Source organism: Lagenorhynchus albirostris, chromosome 16 (genome assembly GCF_949774975.1).
Source record: "Lagenorhynchus albirostris chromosome 16, mLagAlb1.1, whole genome shotgun sequence".
Taxonomy (NCBI): Eukaryota; Metazoa; Chordata; class Mammalia; order Artiodactyla; family Delphinidae; genus Lagenorhynchus; species Lagenorhynchus albirostris.
The window spans coordinates 51,865,865-51,882,085 of NC_083110.1; the positions used below are offsets into that span (position 1 = coordinate 51,865,865).

Here is a 16,221-nt window from a genome sequence, read left to right on the forward strand (position 1 = left end):
CATCTGGCACAGTAAGTGGAATTCACACAATGGCTCACAGTCTAGTACAGCCACACACAACTACAGACACTGCTCACATTTACAAAAGATATATCACTAAAGCTATAAGTTCATCATATTTTTGTTAAATAAGCAGTTAGAAAAAATATAATTTAAAAAGTATAAATTTATTAATCTATTTATTTTTTAGAAATTCTTTTTTTATTAGGTTTTCTATTTATGATGCTACTTTTTTTTTTTTTTTTTTTGCGATACGCAGGCCTCTCACTGTTGTGGCCTCTCCCGTTGTGGAGGCTCCGGACGCGCAGGCTCAGCGGCCATGGCTCACAGGCCTAGCCGCTCCGTGGCATGTGGGATCCTCCTGGACCGGGGCACAAACCTGTGCCCCCTGCATCGGCAGGCGGACTTTCAACCACTGCACCACCAGGGAAGCCCGATGCTACTTTTTTTAATTGAAGTATAGTTGATTTACAATGTTTCAAGTGTACAGCAAAGTGATTCAGTTTTATATATATATAAAAACATATATTCTTTTTCAGATTCTTTTTCATTATAGGTTATTACAAGATACTGACACAGTTCCCTGTGCTATACAGGTCCTTGTTGTTTATCTACTTTATATACCGTAATCTATACCTGTTAATTCCAAATTCCTAATTTATCTCTCCCCTGCCCCCTTCCCCTTTGGTAACCGTAAGTTTGTTTTCTATGACTGAGTCTACTTCTATTTTTAAAATAAGGTCATTTGTATCATTTTTTTAGATTCCACACATAAGTGATATCATATATTTGTCTTTCTCTGTCTGACTTACTTCACTTAGTCTGATAATCTCTAGGTCCATCCATGTTGCTGCAAATGGCACTGGGTTTTCCTAAAACATGTGTGTCCTATATTTCCCTAAAAACACTTTTTGAAATATATTAAAATGTTACATACATCAATCAAGTATATTATTCACCTATACATGAACTAATCAGGAATTAAATATAATGTATCCACATTTAGTTTCAACAAGATCATAGAAAGATCATTTGTATTATGTGATGAAGAAGTGAAAAGCTGATTTCAACAAATGTGCTTGACTGGATGAACTACCACTGCCTGCTGGAGTGCTCTGCTATCTTCAGAATACGCTGGTTGGTCAAAAATGTTTGCCATATAGTGGTGAGAGGACAAATACGCCACCACCTATTTGCAACCCTAACTTGTATGAAATGAGCATGAGGATCCAGAGTTAGAAGACCTGGGTTCCAATCTAGTAGCTATTAAAATATGAAACAACTTGAATTTGTAAGCCTTAATTTTTCAACTGTAAAATGAGATCAATAGCTCTTGTCTCTATGGCTTTATACTGATTATATGAGATCATACTGGTGAGAAATATTCCAAATTCCCCTCCCCAATTCTGCTCCAGACCTTTCCCCTCACTTTATTAGAAAAGGACAAGTACTACAGCAAAGCATACCCATATGAATTTTTTTTCTATAAATGTAAATAATCTATTTTATCATTCAATAAACAAATACTCATCACAGTAGGATGCTGGGGACACCAAGCTAAAAAGAATAGTACCCCTTAAATGACTTCATGTATATTTTATCATTTAATCCTCACAACAGTTTTAAAATAGGTACCATCTGGATTTCCCTGGCAGTCCAGTGGTTAAGACTCCACACTTGCACTGCAGGGGCACAGGTTCGATCCCTGGTTGGGGAACTAAGATCCCACATGCTGCGTAGCGCAGCCAAAAAACAAAAAAGTACCATCCTCTTTTTAGAGATGAAGAAAATGAGCTTGGGTAAAACGACTTTCCCAAAGTCTAACAGATAGTACTTAAAAGAGCCAAGGGGCTTCCCTGGTGGCGCAGTGGTTGAGAGTCTGCCTGCCGATGTAGGGGACACAGGTTCGTGCCCCAGTCTGGGAAGATCCCACATGCCACGGAGCAGCTAGGCCTGTGAGCCATGGCTGCTGAGCCTGCAGGTCCAGAGCCTGTGCTCCACAACAGGAGAGGCCACAACAGTGAGAGGCCCGCGTACCGCCAAAAAAAAAGAGCCAAGACTGAACCTCAGGTTTCTTGAGCCCACATGTTGTAACTATCACCACCTTTACCCCCATGCCCATGGCTCACTGATAATTCATTATAACTCTTCAGTCTACTTTATTTAAAACAGATAGACTTTTTCCAGACTTCCCTGGTGGCGCAGTGGTTATGAATCCGCCTGCCAATGCAGGGGACACGGGTTCAAGCCCTGGTCTGGGAAGATCCCACGTGCCACGGAGCTACTGAGCCCACGTACCACAACTACTGAAGCCCGCGCGTGTAGAGCCCGTGCTCCACAAGAGAAGCCACCGTAATGAGAAGCCTGCACACCGCAATGAAGAGTAGTCCCCACTCGCTGCAGCTAGAGAAAGCCCACGCACAGCAACAAAGACCCAATGCAGCCAAAAATAAATAAGTAAATAAATTTAAAGAAAAAAATTTTTCCACTTACAATTATTCCTGAACTAATCTCACTGGCTTTTGTGTACCACCTTCCTTAATAACTCTGCAGATCAGTCAAGCAACTTGCAAGTTGGTTCCTCCTCCCTAGTACTGTTAATTTTTACACTTAACCACTTTTAGAGTTACAACATTAAGTCCAATATCTTCATTTAGAGATGGAGAAAGTAAGACTCAGAATGTTTAAGTAACTTTTCTAAGACTACAGATTTGGATTAGGCTAAGGTCCTGTGTACTCTTATTCTAACTCAGTTACTACATTTTGTTAATGCTCTTCCTTTCTGTGTGTGCATATAGCTAACAAAAGAATATTAAAAGATTAGACTGATACACCATATAATATGAAGAGCCTAAGGAAATTAATTATACTTACATTACTTTCTGGATCTGATAATATGGCAGATGCCAAGGCTGCGATACGCATTTTCTTCTCCTGTAGTTTCTTCTTCCTCTCAATTAAATGTTCTTCTAATGTCAGCTCTTTAATGGGTTCTTCAATGATCTCTGAAACACATTAGGTTTCCCCTCTTAAACATGTCTTTATTTACAAGTATCCAAGAACCTTAATTAATAAAATAATTTTCTTGTAGTAACAAATAATCGGGACTTCCCTGGTGGTGCTGCGGTTAAGAACCCGCCTGCCAATGCCGGGGACACGGGTTCGAGCCCTGATCTGGGAAGATCCCACGTGCTGCAGAGCAATAAGTCCATGCACCACAACTACTGAGCCTGTGCTCTAGAGCCCACGAGCCACAACTACTGAGCCCACGTGATGCAACTACTGAGCCCGCGTGCCTAGAGCCTGTGCTCCGCAACAAGACAAGCCACCACAATAAGCCCATGCACCACAACGAAGAGTAGGTCCCGCTCCATGCAACTAGAGAAAGCCCGTGCACAGCAATGAAGACCCAACACAGCCAAAAATAATAAATAAAATAAATAAATTTATAAAAAACAAATAATCATGATAGCTAACTTTTATCAAGCACTTGCCATGGGCCAAGATTACTACATATCACCCTCTCAACAATCACATGAGGCAAGTACTATCATTAACCCAATTCTGTAGATACACTGAGGCAAAGAGAAAGTAACTTGCCTAAGCTCATATCCCTGGCAGAAATGGGATTCAAACCCAGGCAGTCTGACTTAAGAGTTCACATTTTTAACTACTGTGCTAATAAACCCACAATAATTCATACTAATTAAGGGAAAGAGCAATCTCATTTAGTTTTTTTAAAAGTACATGCTCCTTTATTTTCAACTCTATAGTCCTTTGAGCTACACAAAAATACATCCACCTTAAGAAATTCACAGGGAATTAGATTTAATAAACACACAAGCATAATCTGTAATGAGCTGATGAAGGATGCCTAAAAACAGTTAACAGTTGTCCTGTAATCTCATTTACACTAATATGGTTTGCTAAGAGAAAGTAAAATTTAACCAGCTTGTTCTATCACAAATTCCAAACCAATATAGTTTCAAACAATAAAATACGTTCAGGGCTTCCCTGGTGGTGCAGTGGTTAAGAATCTGCCTGCCAATGCAAAGAACATGGGTTCGAGGCCTGGCCCAGGAAGATCCCACATGCTGCGGAGCAACTAAGTCTGTGTGCCACAACTACTGAGCCTGTGCTCTAGAGCCTGAGAGCCACAACTACTGAAGCCCGCATGCCTAGAGCCCGTGCTCCGCAACAAGAGAAACCACCGCAGTGAGAAGCCGGTGCACCGCAATGAAGAGTAGCCCCCGCTCGCCGCAACTAGAGAAAGCCCACATGCAGCAATGAAGACCCAACGCAGCCAAAAATATATAAATTAAATAAATAAATTTATTTTAAAAAATAAATAAAATATGTTCTTTCAGTTTAACTTTGATTAGAACTGTTCTAGCTCTTAGAACCCACATTTAGTTATGTAAAGCAGACATACATAAAGTATAATTGGTCTAAGAAAGAACCAAAATAATTTTGTACCACAGAATCGTTTTTACAATTTAAGCTAAAAAGTGAACAGTTATTTGTAGGTAGGTCCTTCTTTACCATTAAAAAGAATTCAAAACAGTAACAATTTATAAGATTTTTCATGCATACCTAGACATCACAAACATAACTGAATAAAATTTTCCATAATAAAAGCAACAAAAAATCAAATTACAGGGCTTCCCTGGTGGTGCAGTGGTTGAGAATCCACCTGCCAATGCAGGGGACACGTGTTCGAGCCCTGGTCTGGGAAGATCCCACATGCTGCGGAGCAACTAAGGCCGTGCACCACAGCTACTGAGTCTGCACTCTAGAGCCCATGAGCCACAACTACTGAGCCCACATGCCACAACTACTGAAGCCTGTGCGCCTAGAGCCCATGCTCCACAATGAGAAGCCACTGTAATGAGAAGCCCACGCACCACAACAAAGAGTAGCCCCCACTCGCCACAACTAGAGAAAACCCGTGTGCAGCAACAAAGACCCAACACAGCCAAAATTAAATAAAAAATAATTTTTTTTTTTAAAAAGACTCAAGTTACACAAAGTAAGACTTTCAAAATGTGGGAAAATGTTCGAAATGAGCTTGAAATGACCAGTACTCCAAAATGCACATTCCAGATTTTATGTAAAATTAATTCACTATTAAGTAAAAAAATGTAATTCTCAATTAACAATTTAGTAACTAGAAAGATGCATCCCATTACCTTCTTCAGGTTCCATCTCTTCTTGATCCTCTTCATCTTGGTTACTGTCAATAACTATATGGAAAATATGCATATTAAAAGTGTGATAATATACATAAGTGGTAAAACCACAAGGAAAACCAGGGAAGTGATTACCATAAAACTCAGGAAAATAGTTACTTTTGTCAGGAGGGAGCAATTAGTGATTTAGGGGAGTATAGGGAAGTTTCTGGGTGCTGGCAGTACTTCCTTCTTGCCCAGATGGTAGTTTTATGGGTATGCTTTTGGTGATAAACCACCTACCTTCACATCTTTGATTTCTAGACTTTTGTGTGCGTTTTATTTCACAAAAAATACATGTAAGGAAAAAAAGGCTAAAAAAGGATGACTAATATGCTCTAATTTTAGAAACAACAGAATGAAATACTCTGAAAAGAATCACCTTAACCTTGTGGCTTCAGCTGTACTCATAGTACAATGGGCACCTGAGATAACCATCTGTATTTCCAGCCAAAATCATCAAGTTTGCTCTATGACTAACTGTAGCTATCCCCTTTTGTAAATATGGGTAAAAGTTAAAATAAATATTGAATGAAAAAATTTTGAACGTGATTATTAGTAAGGAACTAAAATTTTAACTAATACATGGGCTGATCACCTGGTTTCTCTCTCGTCTGTGGGATTATACCACTTTTATCTTTAATAGGAAGTAAGTGAATCAGTTCCTTCTCTGGTGCAGTTTGCAGAGTTCTTGGTATTTTTTCATATTTATCTATAACATGCTCATGCTTCCGCTTCCTGGCGTGAACAGGCTCACTACAAGAAAAAAAAATTTAGTTTTAACATATTTAAAAAAGAACCTAGAGACCTATCATTTTAAAAGCACAGAAAAATAAACCACTAACCAAACCTTTAATAGGCATATAGATATTAGCATCTAGACCAGGCATTTGTACAGTAAATGAATAAATGAATTGTATGGCCAACCATAAAGACCCAAACTATGGCTACACTTAGTTTTCCCTTTAGAGGCAAAACAAGGTGAAAGTTACAGCAGATTTTTCTTTGAAGAATATTCCACAGAGCCAAGGGTGACATCATGCTATTTTACTTTCCCCAAAACTGTCACAACATAGCATGGACTTTTGACTTAGAAGTATCTAAGTTTAAATTTCAGATCCACTACTTGTGACAATGGGAAAGCATTAGTTTCCTCTCTGTAAAAGGGAATAATATGTACCTAATAGGGTAACAAGGACTGAGGCATGTGTAACATGGCCATAAAGAACTCAGGACTGCTCTGCCTCAAACAAAGAACAGCATACTTCACCCATTCACTCCACTTCACTATTCAAACTCAAAAGAAATAAAGATATACACTAAATAAAATCCGCTTGTTTTATTTATGAACTAACCTTATTTAGGAAATAGACTGAATAGGGTTTACTCTTTGTAAACACTGTGTTCAGAGATGAGCAGCATCTTGCACTAACCACCTAAGTAAAATTCAGAACCAAGTTTTTAGCACTGAAAGGATGTGAATGACTATAATCTAAATGAAGTATTACCTAGAAGAAAGATCTCTCGTTAGAAAAGACGCTCTTTGCCCTAAATCCTTCATTAACTGTAAGTCATCTTCATCCATCATATCTAAAGGAAGGGCTTCCTCCTCTTCTTCCTCTTCCCTCTCAATCCTTTTACCTGTTCCAACAACAACAAGAAATCAGAAACAAGTATTAGAAATGTAGAACGCTGCATTTTTGTGTCTATGATAGGAAAAGCATGTGCTTTACTAACACCTTAGCCCAGTGTTTCTAAACGGGAGCACTACTGATACGCTGGGCAGGACAATTCTTTGTTGTACTTGGGTGTCCTGGGCTAGGCAAAATGCCAGCATCTCTGACCCCTGAAATCTAAATGCCAGGAGCATTCTTAGGTCACTGTAACAACCAAAAAATAAGTGTGTCCACACATTCTGCAATGTCCTTCAGAGCATTTGAGATCACCCAGTTCTTAAATGCTGGGTTCCTTAAAATTCTGTTCTAGGTTCTCTTATTTTCATGCTACACAGTCTCCATGGTGATTTTACCCAAGCCTAAGGCTTTGATTACCATCTACATGTTGATAATTCCAAAAACTATTCTCTCTAACCCAGATCTTTCACTTGAACATTATACTCTTATATCCAACTGCCTGAGAGACTTCATTTAGATGCTCAACATGTAAGAATGAAGAAATCTTTTGCTTCTATTTTTAAAATGTAATTACTAACACATCATGCTTTTTAAATTCTTCTGAAATTTACATAGATCTTTAAAAACATCTAACTCAACCAATGCATTTTTGTTTTTTAAATAGATGAAGTACCTGGAGATTAAGTGACGGACTAAGGCCACACTGCTAGTAAGCAACAAAATTAAGAGAAAAGTTCAAGTTTCCTGACTTCCAGTCCCATGACCTTTTATACATCACAATAACGTGTTGCCAAGGGATCAAACTAAATAGGTCAGGATAAGAGAATGAGATGGGCATGGGAAGAATGAATAGTCAGATATAGCCAAATATGAATTCCCTGAAAGTATGAGTAACCCTGTAGAAAAACTGGTCTGACTCAAAATGGTCATATTCCTTACCTGTTTTTTGAGTACTTGGGAATTTTTGAACAGGTTTACAAAAGAATAACCCTGACAATTACAGCTTAATTTCACTCCAAGTTTCCAAGTGAAAAGAGAGCCAGAAGTTTAGAAAACTAAGTGAAACTTAGCAATACTGTGAAGAATGCACCAGAGAAAAGCAATGTTCTTACCTTAGCTAACTGCCAGTGAACGGAAAAGTGGCAGCACTGGCATGCCCAACAATTATTTACATTTGCTACTCTGAGTCTGTTTTCCCAAGTATGTATTGTATCTTCAGATCTGCTTTCTAGACAAACTGAAAGGCGAGTCTAGCTCTTTCTCACTGTGAATATTGTACTGAAATGTTTTCTCATACTAATTGTGATAAAGCATATAGGACTACGATCCTTACCTACTCGTAGGAAGACCTGAGAACAAGAAGAGTGATTACTAGAAAGCAAAGTTATTCCATGAAGAACATTTTAAAACAAATCAATGGAAACTGGAACACATGAATGTTTTCACAATTACCTGGTCGTTTTTCCTTTGGGTCCTCCAATGGAATAGGTTTCTTAGACACAGCATCTTTTACAGCTTGTCTTAGTTTCCTCTGTTCTTTTCGGTACTTCTTGAGAGTGCTTTGTTGTTTAAATTGTTTGTTTTTTAGCTTGTTTTCAAGTTTGACTTTACTAGTTTTTAGCAACTTCCGAAAGCTTGGGACCTGTTTTTTATTTCTTCTCTAGAAAACAACAACAGAAGAAGCACTGCATATCCAGAAATTTAAATTATTTTTAAAATCAGGTTAAAGAGAATTGATTATAAAATTTCATTAGACCAATTCCACAATTTTAATGTCTCACAGCCATGGGTCTTGGATATAAAAGCTAAAACCACACTATGGCATTAATCCTACAGAATGGCACTAGATCATCAGTTATTCAACAGGAGGGTCTTCCTGTGACCAGAATCCACAGATGCTCAAAGGAGTCTAAGACTCCAAAAAAGGTGAAGAACCACTAAGCTAGTGGTAAACGGTTATTCAAGGCTAGCTTAACGCCTGTAGTTTGGCATAATAAGAGCAAAATGCTGGCTGTATTTCACAATAACTGACGTTTACATATCGCTTTACTTGTTTACAAAGTGCTCTAACATATTACCTCCAACAGCCTAGTCAAGTAGCGACAGCTGTTATCCTCATATTACTGGGGAAGCTACGGCTTAAAGAGTTTATGTGATTTGTCAAAGACCCTTAAACTAAGGAAAGCAAAACTGAATTCGGGTATGTGGATTACAACTCTCTTGCTGGTGACCTCTCACTCAGAAATTACTCGCTTTTTTATCTCCTACCCTTTAGGGAGAAAAAAACGGACTTATTTCAGGTCCCACAACTCATAAGCTCATTGAAGGCAGGACCCTGCTTCTCATCTGTGAAATAACGGGTTCAGAAGACGGTCTTGTAGAACCCTTCAAATCTGACATCCTATGTATGAACTCAAGACTCCGTGCTAGTCTCACTGCGGTCCCTTGAAGCCAAGCGCGCACACCGGGCGATGAAAAAGGAGCCAGGTCTAAGGGCGGGGACGCTGACAGCACTTAGAGCCAGGAGGGACCCCCTAATCTAGGCCACAGCCCCCCATACAAGGGCGAGAACCGCCGAAAGGCTGCACCAGGGAGCGACTCTGTGAGCCAAAGGGGCCATAAGCCGCGGGGACCGGGCTTCTAAGGACACTTACCGCCTTCATCCTTTAATCTGCAGGGGAACCCAGGCCCGACCAATTCACCAGGGGCAGGGGTAATCCGGGAATTCCGAAGAAGAAACACACGTGCGAAACCGGCGTCACTGCTCTAGCCGGAAGGGGCTCCTAGCCACTTCCCACCCTCCGCCGCCGGAAATGGGGGCGGGACTTCCGTAGACAGGAGCGGGCACGCGCCCTTTCGCGGTAACGTTCTCGCGTCCCTGGGTCGTCGGCGGCGCGGCGTGCGCGCGCGTGAGCACACATGGAACCGGGAATCGCCAAAGGTGAATGGTCCTAGGGTGGGGTTCACCTCACAGGGTCTTTGAATCTTTGACTCTTGCTCTGTTTCTTTGAAATTCTTAAGGAAATCGGGCTTCTCCCCTCAGAACGAAAGGACTTGTTTTTTTCAATCCCTGTCTTCATTTTGTACGTCTCCTCATGTTTAGCTTGTTGTAGGATGTAGCTCGTCTCATCTTTCTTTTATAGATGCTGAGTTTTGTAGTCAGCTTTCCTCCCGTAAAGTCGTGAGGACAGAGAAGAGCTTATTCCTTTCGTGTAGTACCCGCCCCTCGCCTGGCCTTCGACAAGCTCTCTGGGCGCGTTTGTGGAACGGCTAATGATTTCTCATGACCTTTCGACACTCAAAAGTCTATGATTCTTTTTTTTCTTAATTAAATTTTTTATTTTGAGACAATTGTAAATTTCCATGCAGTTATAAAATATAATAGAGATCCCGTATATCCTTTAGCCAGTTCCTCCCAAAGGTAACATCTTGCAAAGCTATGATATAACAACCAGGATATTGAAAAGTCCATGATTCTTAATGTTTTATTTTGAAACACTTTTTGCCTTAATTTTAACCACTGTCTGATTAAGAGTTATACCAGTGAGATTCATCTGCATTTCAGTATCTTACAACTATTACTTTTCTGTAAATTATACTGTCTGCTTAGTAATTCCGCCAGTCATGAGTTTTAACAGGACGATTTAGACATTGCAAGAATAAGAGTATGTTTTTCAAAATGATTGTCTCTCAAAGACTTCTTTTCATGAATAAATTTTAAAATTCCACTTAAGATTTTTTTTTTTTTAAGTCTGTGATTCTGAGCACATCCCTGACACAGTCTGGCCTAGCAGTCCTGAGCCAGAGGGGAAAAGCCAGCAGAGGCTCCAAAGAATCTGACCTCCCTAGTGGGTGTTGATCTTATAGAGACTGAGAGGAAACCTGCCAATTTCTGGATCCCCCTTCAAAGATCAAGAATCCCATTCTATCCAGAACTCTTCTTACCCTCCCTTCCAACTTCCCCAATTTCCCCATTGCTCTGTCTTCTTTACACACACTCTCAGAAACAGAAGAACCTATCCCACTGGAATATTACTTCATCAAGCAAACTGAGAACATTATCCTGTACTCTTCCCAAGTGGCTGAATTCCTTCCCAAACATAACAGCTTATCTGTGGTCACTCCCATCCTTTCAGCCTTCCATCCAGTCTCTCCAAGGGTGAGGCATCCCCATTTCCATTCAAAACCAACTTCTCCCAGCTTCATCGGACTCCATGTATCGCTAATTATCCCTTTTCTCCTGTATTCTTTCTCTCCCTAATGGATCTTTACCCTTGGCCAATAAATATACTGAAATCTCTTCCGTCCTTAATTTTTTTCCTAATGACTCCATCTCCTTTTAATTTCTTTTTTATTTTCCTCCTTCCCTGTTTGTCTTTACTTAGAAAAAAACAAAAACCGCAAAAACTAGTTTTATCTCCACTTCCTCTTCTCTGTTATCACAGCCCAAGCCTGTACTAGCCTTTTTAAGAATTAAGTTATACTCTTGGCCCGTTTTAAGTTTATAATCAACCAAAAATCTTTGGATCATTTTTAAACAGTTGTTGCCAAGCTAAATCTCTCCCACCTTGATTTTGAGCAATCTGTTATTTAAACGCAAACTTAACAAATGGAAGTTTACATGATTCCTGCTAATGTAATCTTCTGGTTTCTCAGTTATGTCGTCCCCAGCTTTGTGTCATTTCCCATTCACTCAAATCACTGCTAAGCTCAGTTTGGGCTCTAGATCCTCTTGGATCTTCCATAGCTTTCCTGGACACTTGAGCTAAGAGGGGGTCACTGGACTACCCCAAAGTAGCTTCACAGGTATCATACCCAGAGTTTCCTGTGAGCCCTTTTGAAACTCTGCCCATAACATTCCACTGAAACTGCTCTCATTAAGATCACCAAGAACCTCCAAGTTGTTGTGAATTTTTTTTAAGTGTGCACAGAATTACATCATTTTTTTTTCTTTTTTTAACTTTATTAGATCTCTCTGCTGCATTTTTCCTTTCTCGCATTAGAATTTTGACTCCCTTGGCTCCCTTAACAGCCTCTTCCCCAGGTTCTCCTACTTCCATTCTTTCTTCCTCCTGCCTCTTCAATGTAGATGACTCTCAGGGTTCCACTGTTGGCCCACTTTTTTTTTTTATCTCAGACACAATTATTAAGTTTTTTTTTAAATTTATTTATTTTTGGCTGCGTTGGAACTTCGTTGCTGCGCGCGGGCTTTCTCTAGCCGCAGCGAGCGGGGGCTACTCTTCGTTGCGGTGCGCGGGCTTCTCATTGCGGTGGCTTCTCTTATTGCGGAGTACGGGCTCTAGGTGTGTGGGCTTCAGTAGTTGTGGCTCACGGGCTCAGTAGTTGTGGCTCATGGTCTCTAGAGTGCAGGCTCAGTAGTTGTGGTGCACGGGCTTAGTTGCTCCATGGCATGTGGGATCTTCCTGGACTAGGGCTCGAACCCATGTCCCCTGCATTGGCAGGAGGATTCTTTACCACTGCACCACCAGGGAAGTACCAGGCCCACTTTTCTACTTCTCTTTATGTTCTACTTGCTCTTCTGGTGTGATCTCATCCATCTACCTAATGCAAAGAGATTCCTAAATCTTTCATCCGGTCCATATCTCTCCCTCAAGCTTCAGTCATGTAACCACCTACCTCCTGGACATCTCCAGAAGATAACCATGGAACTTCAGATCACCATGTTCAAAATGATACTATATTTTTCACTTGTACCTCTTCCAACGTTGCCTATTTCATTCATTTACCCACAGCCAGAATCCTGATATTCCAGAGATCTTTAGAAATAAGCCAGGAATTTCTCGGCCATTCACCATATTACAGTTCTGTTTTCTATAAACAAACTGGTTTGAAAACTGTCACTAAGTGGGCAAAGTACAATAAGGCTTCAGAGTTTCCTGTCCCACAAGATAATGTATATGTTATAAGAAGGGACCTTGAAGAAACTAAAAGCATGTAATATGTTCAAAGTAGATGCTTCGTATTTCCTTATGAAAAATTACTAAAGGTACCAGATTATAATTATAAGTCTCCAAAATCCCAGCATCAAGAATTTGAAAATATACATGTCATTCCTCTACCTTCGTCAATGCTAAAATATAGTTGAGGAATATATATATATAGTTGAGAAAGATAATTATGCATGACCAAATAGAGATTAATAAGAGATTGCACAGGTGCTAAAAAAAGAAAAACAATAAAAGAAAGCTGCTTTGGAGGAAAGGACAGAGCAATGTATATTTAAGTGGACCCTTGTAGAAATGACAAAGTTCAGGTAGGTGGGATAATATTTTCTAAGTTCAGATAGTGCAAATAATTTATATTGTGTGTCATCAGAAAATAGGCTAAAATAGCTGATAACCATAATTAGAACTAATGATTAATTATTCAATTTAAAATTAACCAAAAACCTAAATAATAACAAAAAATAATAACGTAGCAGATGTTGTTGTTGTCATCCCATTGACATCCTCTCAGCACTTCCTCCATACATGCCGGAAAGAAGTCCTCTGCAAGGGCTTGCAACTTTTCACCTGAGTTTTTCTCAACCCCTGCAGGACAGGACAGAAGTGCTGAGGAATTTTCACCCCTGAGAGCAGCCTTCAACCAATGACAAATGGAAGCTGAAGGATATATACATATACCACCTGTGGCAGGCTGGAAAATGTCCTCTGAAGACATCAGGCCCTGAAACTATTGAATTTTATGTTGTAGAGCCAAAGGTATGATTAAGGATCTTGGGATGGGGAGATGATTCTTGAGTGTCCAGGTGGGCCCTAAATGCAATCACATGTATTCTTACGGGCTAGGCAGAGAGAGATTTCACACAGAAGAGGAGGAGACGTTGCCACAGAGGCAGAGAGTGTAGTGATGTAGCAACAAGTCAAGGAGTGCCAGCAGCCATCAGAAGGAGGAAGAGGCAAGGAGCAGATTCTCCCCTAGAGCCTCTAGAGGGAGGGTGACCCTGCTGACTGCATGATTCCAGGGATACTGATTTCGGACTTCTGACGCCTAGACCTGTGAGAGAATAAGTTTCTGTTGTTTTCAGCCACCAAATTTGTGATTTGTTACAGCGGCCATAGAACACTAATATACCAACATTTATACTAATAAGTATACCAATGTCCTCACTCCTGAGAAGCAGGACAACTCGGAGGCATCTTCCACATTGTCTCCAGGAGTCTACAGAAGGGCTGAGCCCCACCTGCAGAGGTAACTTACCCATCAGCCCACTCTGTTACTGGCCTTCTCTCCCCAGTCTCACTTCCCCACTCTGCTATCAGTGGTTCCAGGTCTCTCCTTCAAGATAAACCACATACTCTCAAATCCTTGTGTATTAGTTTCCTGGAGCTGCTGTAACAAAGTACCATAAATTGTGTGGCTTAAAACAACAGAAGTTTATTCTCTCACAGTTCTGGAGGCCAGAAGTTGGAAATACAGTAAAGGTGTTGGTGCGATTGGTTCCTCTTCAGGGCTCTGAGGAAAAGTCTCTTCCATGCATCTCTCCTAGCTTCTGGTGATGGCTGACGACCCATGGCATTCTTTGGTTTGTAAATGCGTCACTCCAGTCTCTGCCTCCATCTTTACATAGCATTCTCCCTGTGTCTCTGTGTCTTCACGTGGCCATCTTCCCCTCATATAAGAACACTGGTTATATTGGATCAAGAACCCACTCTGATGACCATATCACAACTTTAATTACATGTGCAAAGACCCTATTTCCAAATAAGGTCACATTTATAGGTACCAGGGATGCGAATTTTAATATCTTTTATGGGGCACACAATTCAACTCATAACACCTTGACTCAGGGTCAGATTCGGGGACCCCCAACCTAAGACAATTATCACTTATGAAGCACTTTTTATATTTCCCTAAATATAATTATCTTACTTTATCCTCAATAATCTTATGAGATAAATATTGGCTCCATTTTAAAGTTAATAAATCTGAGGATTAGATACTATAGTGTAGTCAAGTCATTGTTGTATCAGGTGAGAAGTGTAATAAGATGCCAGTCCCACCAGTGGGAGTGGTTTTCAGCAAAAGAGGTCAAATGCCTTAAGCTTTTTTTCTCTAATCTGCAATAATATAGATGAGGAAACAATTAAAGAGGGATTTTCCTAGGACTGTGATATGTGTTCTTTTTTATTTAAGACTTTTGTTGATAAACTTCTAAGACCTGACATTTCCTCTTTCTTTACTTGCATTGGCTGTTCAGAGCCACTCTTTATTTATTCATTGCTTTCAAAAATCTGTGGGGAAGGGGAAGTAGTTTCCATGCACAAAGTCATGTCCAGTTTCTGATACTCCCTTTGGCAGCAATAGTTGCTCCCTCTCCTCTCTGTACCAGACTCTGCTAGGAGCTCTCTGTAAAACAATATTCTGTAAAACAAGGACACATTGTCTCAGCCTCTGTGCTAAAGCTGCTGGGAAGTATACTGAGCAGGGAAGAGACTATAGAATGAAACTAACATCTAAGGTATCCTGTATATCATTTTCACACCTCTCACAATGCTACCCCTGCCTATTGTAATATTTTCTACTCCATCTATCACCAAAGGTCAAGTCCTTCCCCTGGTCACAAGTCTGAAAATACTTCCACTTATGGGCATATCCACATACACTCCAAAGACCTGTTTAGGTGGCATTTATGCTTCTGATTGCTTTCCTTCATTTTCCAAGCTGACACTGCTGATTATAATTAAAATCCTCTCGGGTAAATAAATGGATACATAACTGAACTAAGTGGATATTTATGAATAGATTGATGAGAGGTCTGGATGATCCAAAATATCTCCTCCAACATCTGTCACATTAGAAAGAAGATAAAGATCTGACCCTGAGCAATCCCTCTCTTGGGCCCATTAGGAGCAAAATGACTTTTTAATATTCTATTTAGGACTTTTTAATATTCAGAAAAAGGGGAATGGGTGGCTTCTGGAGGTGGCAAAAATGGGAAGTGGAGGAGGGGAAGAAGGTAAGTGAAAGAGGCTCCAAAACAGCTAGGTTTTAGACATAAGACGTGTGTATGTCATAACATGATGATAATTTCAGTAGGCGTATGAGTTATCTATTTCTGCTTAACAAATTACCCTAGAAGTTAACAACTTAAAACAATAATAAACATTTATTATTTCACATAGTGTCTGTGGGTCTGGAGTTTAGGAGTGGTTTATCAGGACGGTTCTGGTTCTGGAAGTTGCAATCTAGCTGTTGGTCAAGGCTGCAGTCGTATGAAGACTTTACTGAGGCTCAAGGATTAACTTCTAAGATGGCTCACTCATATGGCTCTTGGCAAGAAGCATCAGTTCCTTACTGGCTGTCGGCAGCAAGCTTCGGTTTCTCACCACCATAGG

At 40.1% G+C, this 16,221-nt stretch overlaps 1 protein-coding gene and 1 long non-coding RNA gene across 9 annotated transcripts in view; one reads left to right on the plus strand and one right to left on the minus strand.

Annotated features, from left to right (window-relative positions):
• NOC3L (NOC3 like DNA replication regulator) overlaps positions 1–9,645 on the minus strand; it is a 47,901-nt gene extending 38,256 nt beyond the window's left edge. For all 7 annotated transcript variants that reach the window (XR_009536186.1, XM_060126822.1, XM_060126821.1 and 4 more), the window contains exons 1-6: positions 9,517–9,645; positions 8,315–8,522; positions 6,737–6,869; positions 5,827–5,984; positions 5,190–5,243; positions 2,875–3,005 (exon numbers count right to left, since the gene is read on the minus strand). Coding sequence is in view for 6 of the 7 variants with exons in the window: in XM_060126822.1 (XP_059982805.1) it covers positions 2,875–3,005; positions 5,190–5,243; positions 5,827–5,984; positions 6,737–6,869; positions 8,315–8,522; positions 9,517–9,525 (693 nt within the window). In the remaining variant the exon portion in view is untranslated. The remainder of the gene's footprint in view (positions 1–2,874; positions 3,006–5,189; positions 5,244–5,826; positions 5,985–6,736; positions 6,870–8,314; positions 8,523–9,516) is intronic.
• Positions 9,646–9,699: 54 nt separating this feature from the next.
• LOC132506749 (uncharacterized) lies at positions 9,700–14,908 on the plus strand. 2 transcript variants are annotated; one of them, XR_009535950.1, is made up of 4 exons: positions 9,700–9,803; positions 13,420–13,584; positions 13,936–14,074; positions 14,275–14,908. It is a non-coding gene; the product is annotated as an uncharacterized LOC132506749 (long non-coding RNA). The 2 variants fall into 2 exon arrangements; XR_009535951.1 differs by having other exon boundaries at positions 13,936–14,908.
• Positions 14,909–16,221: the final 1,313 nt, after the last annotated feature.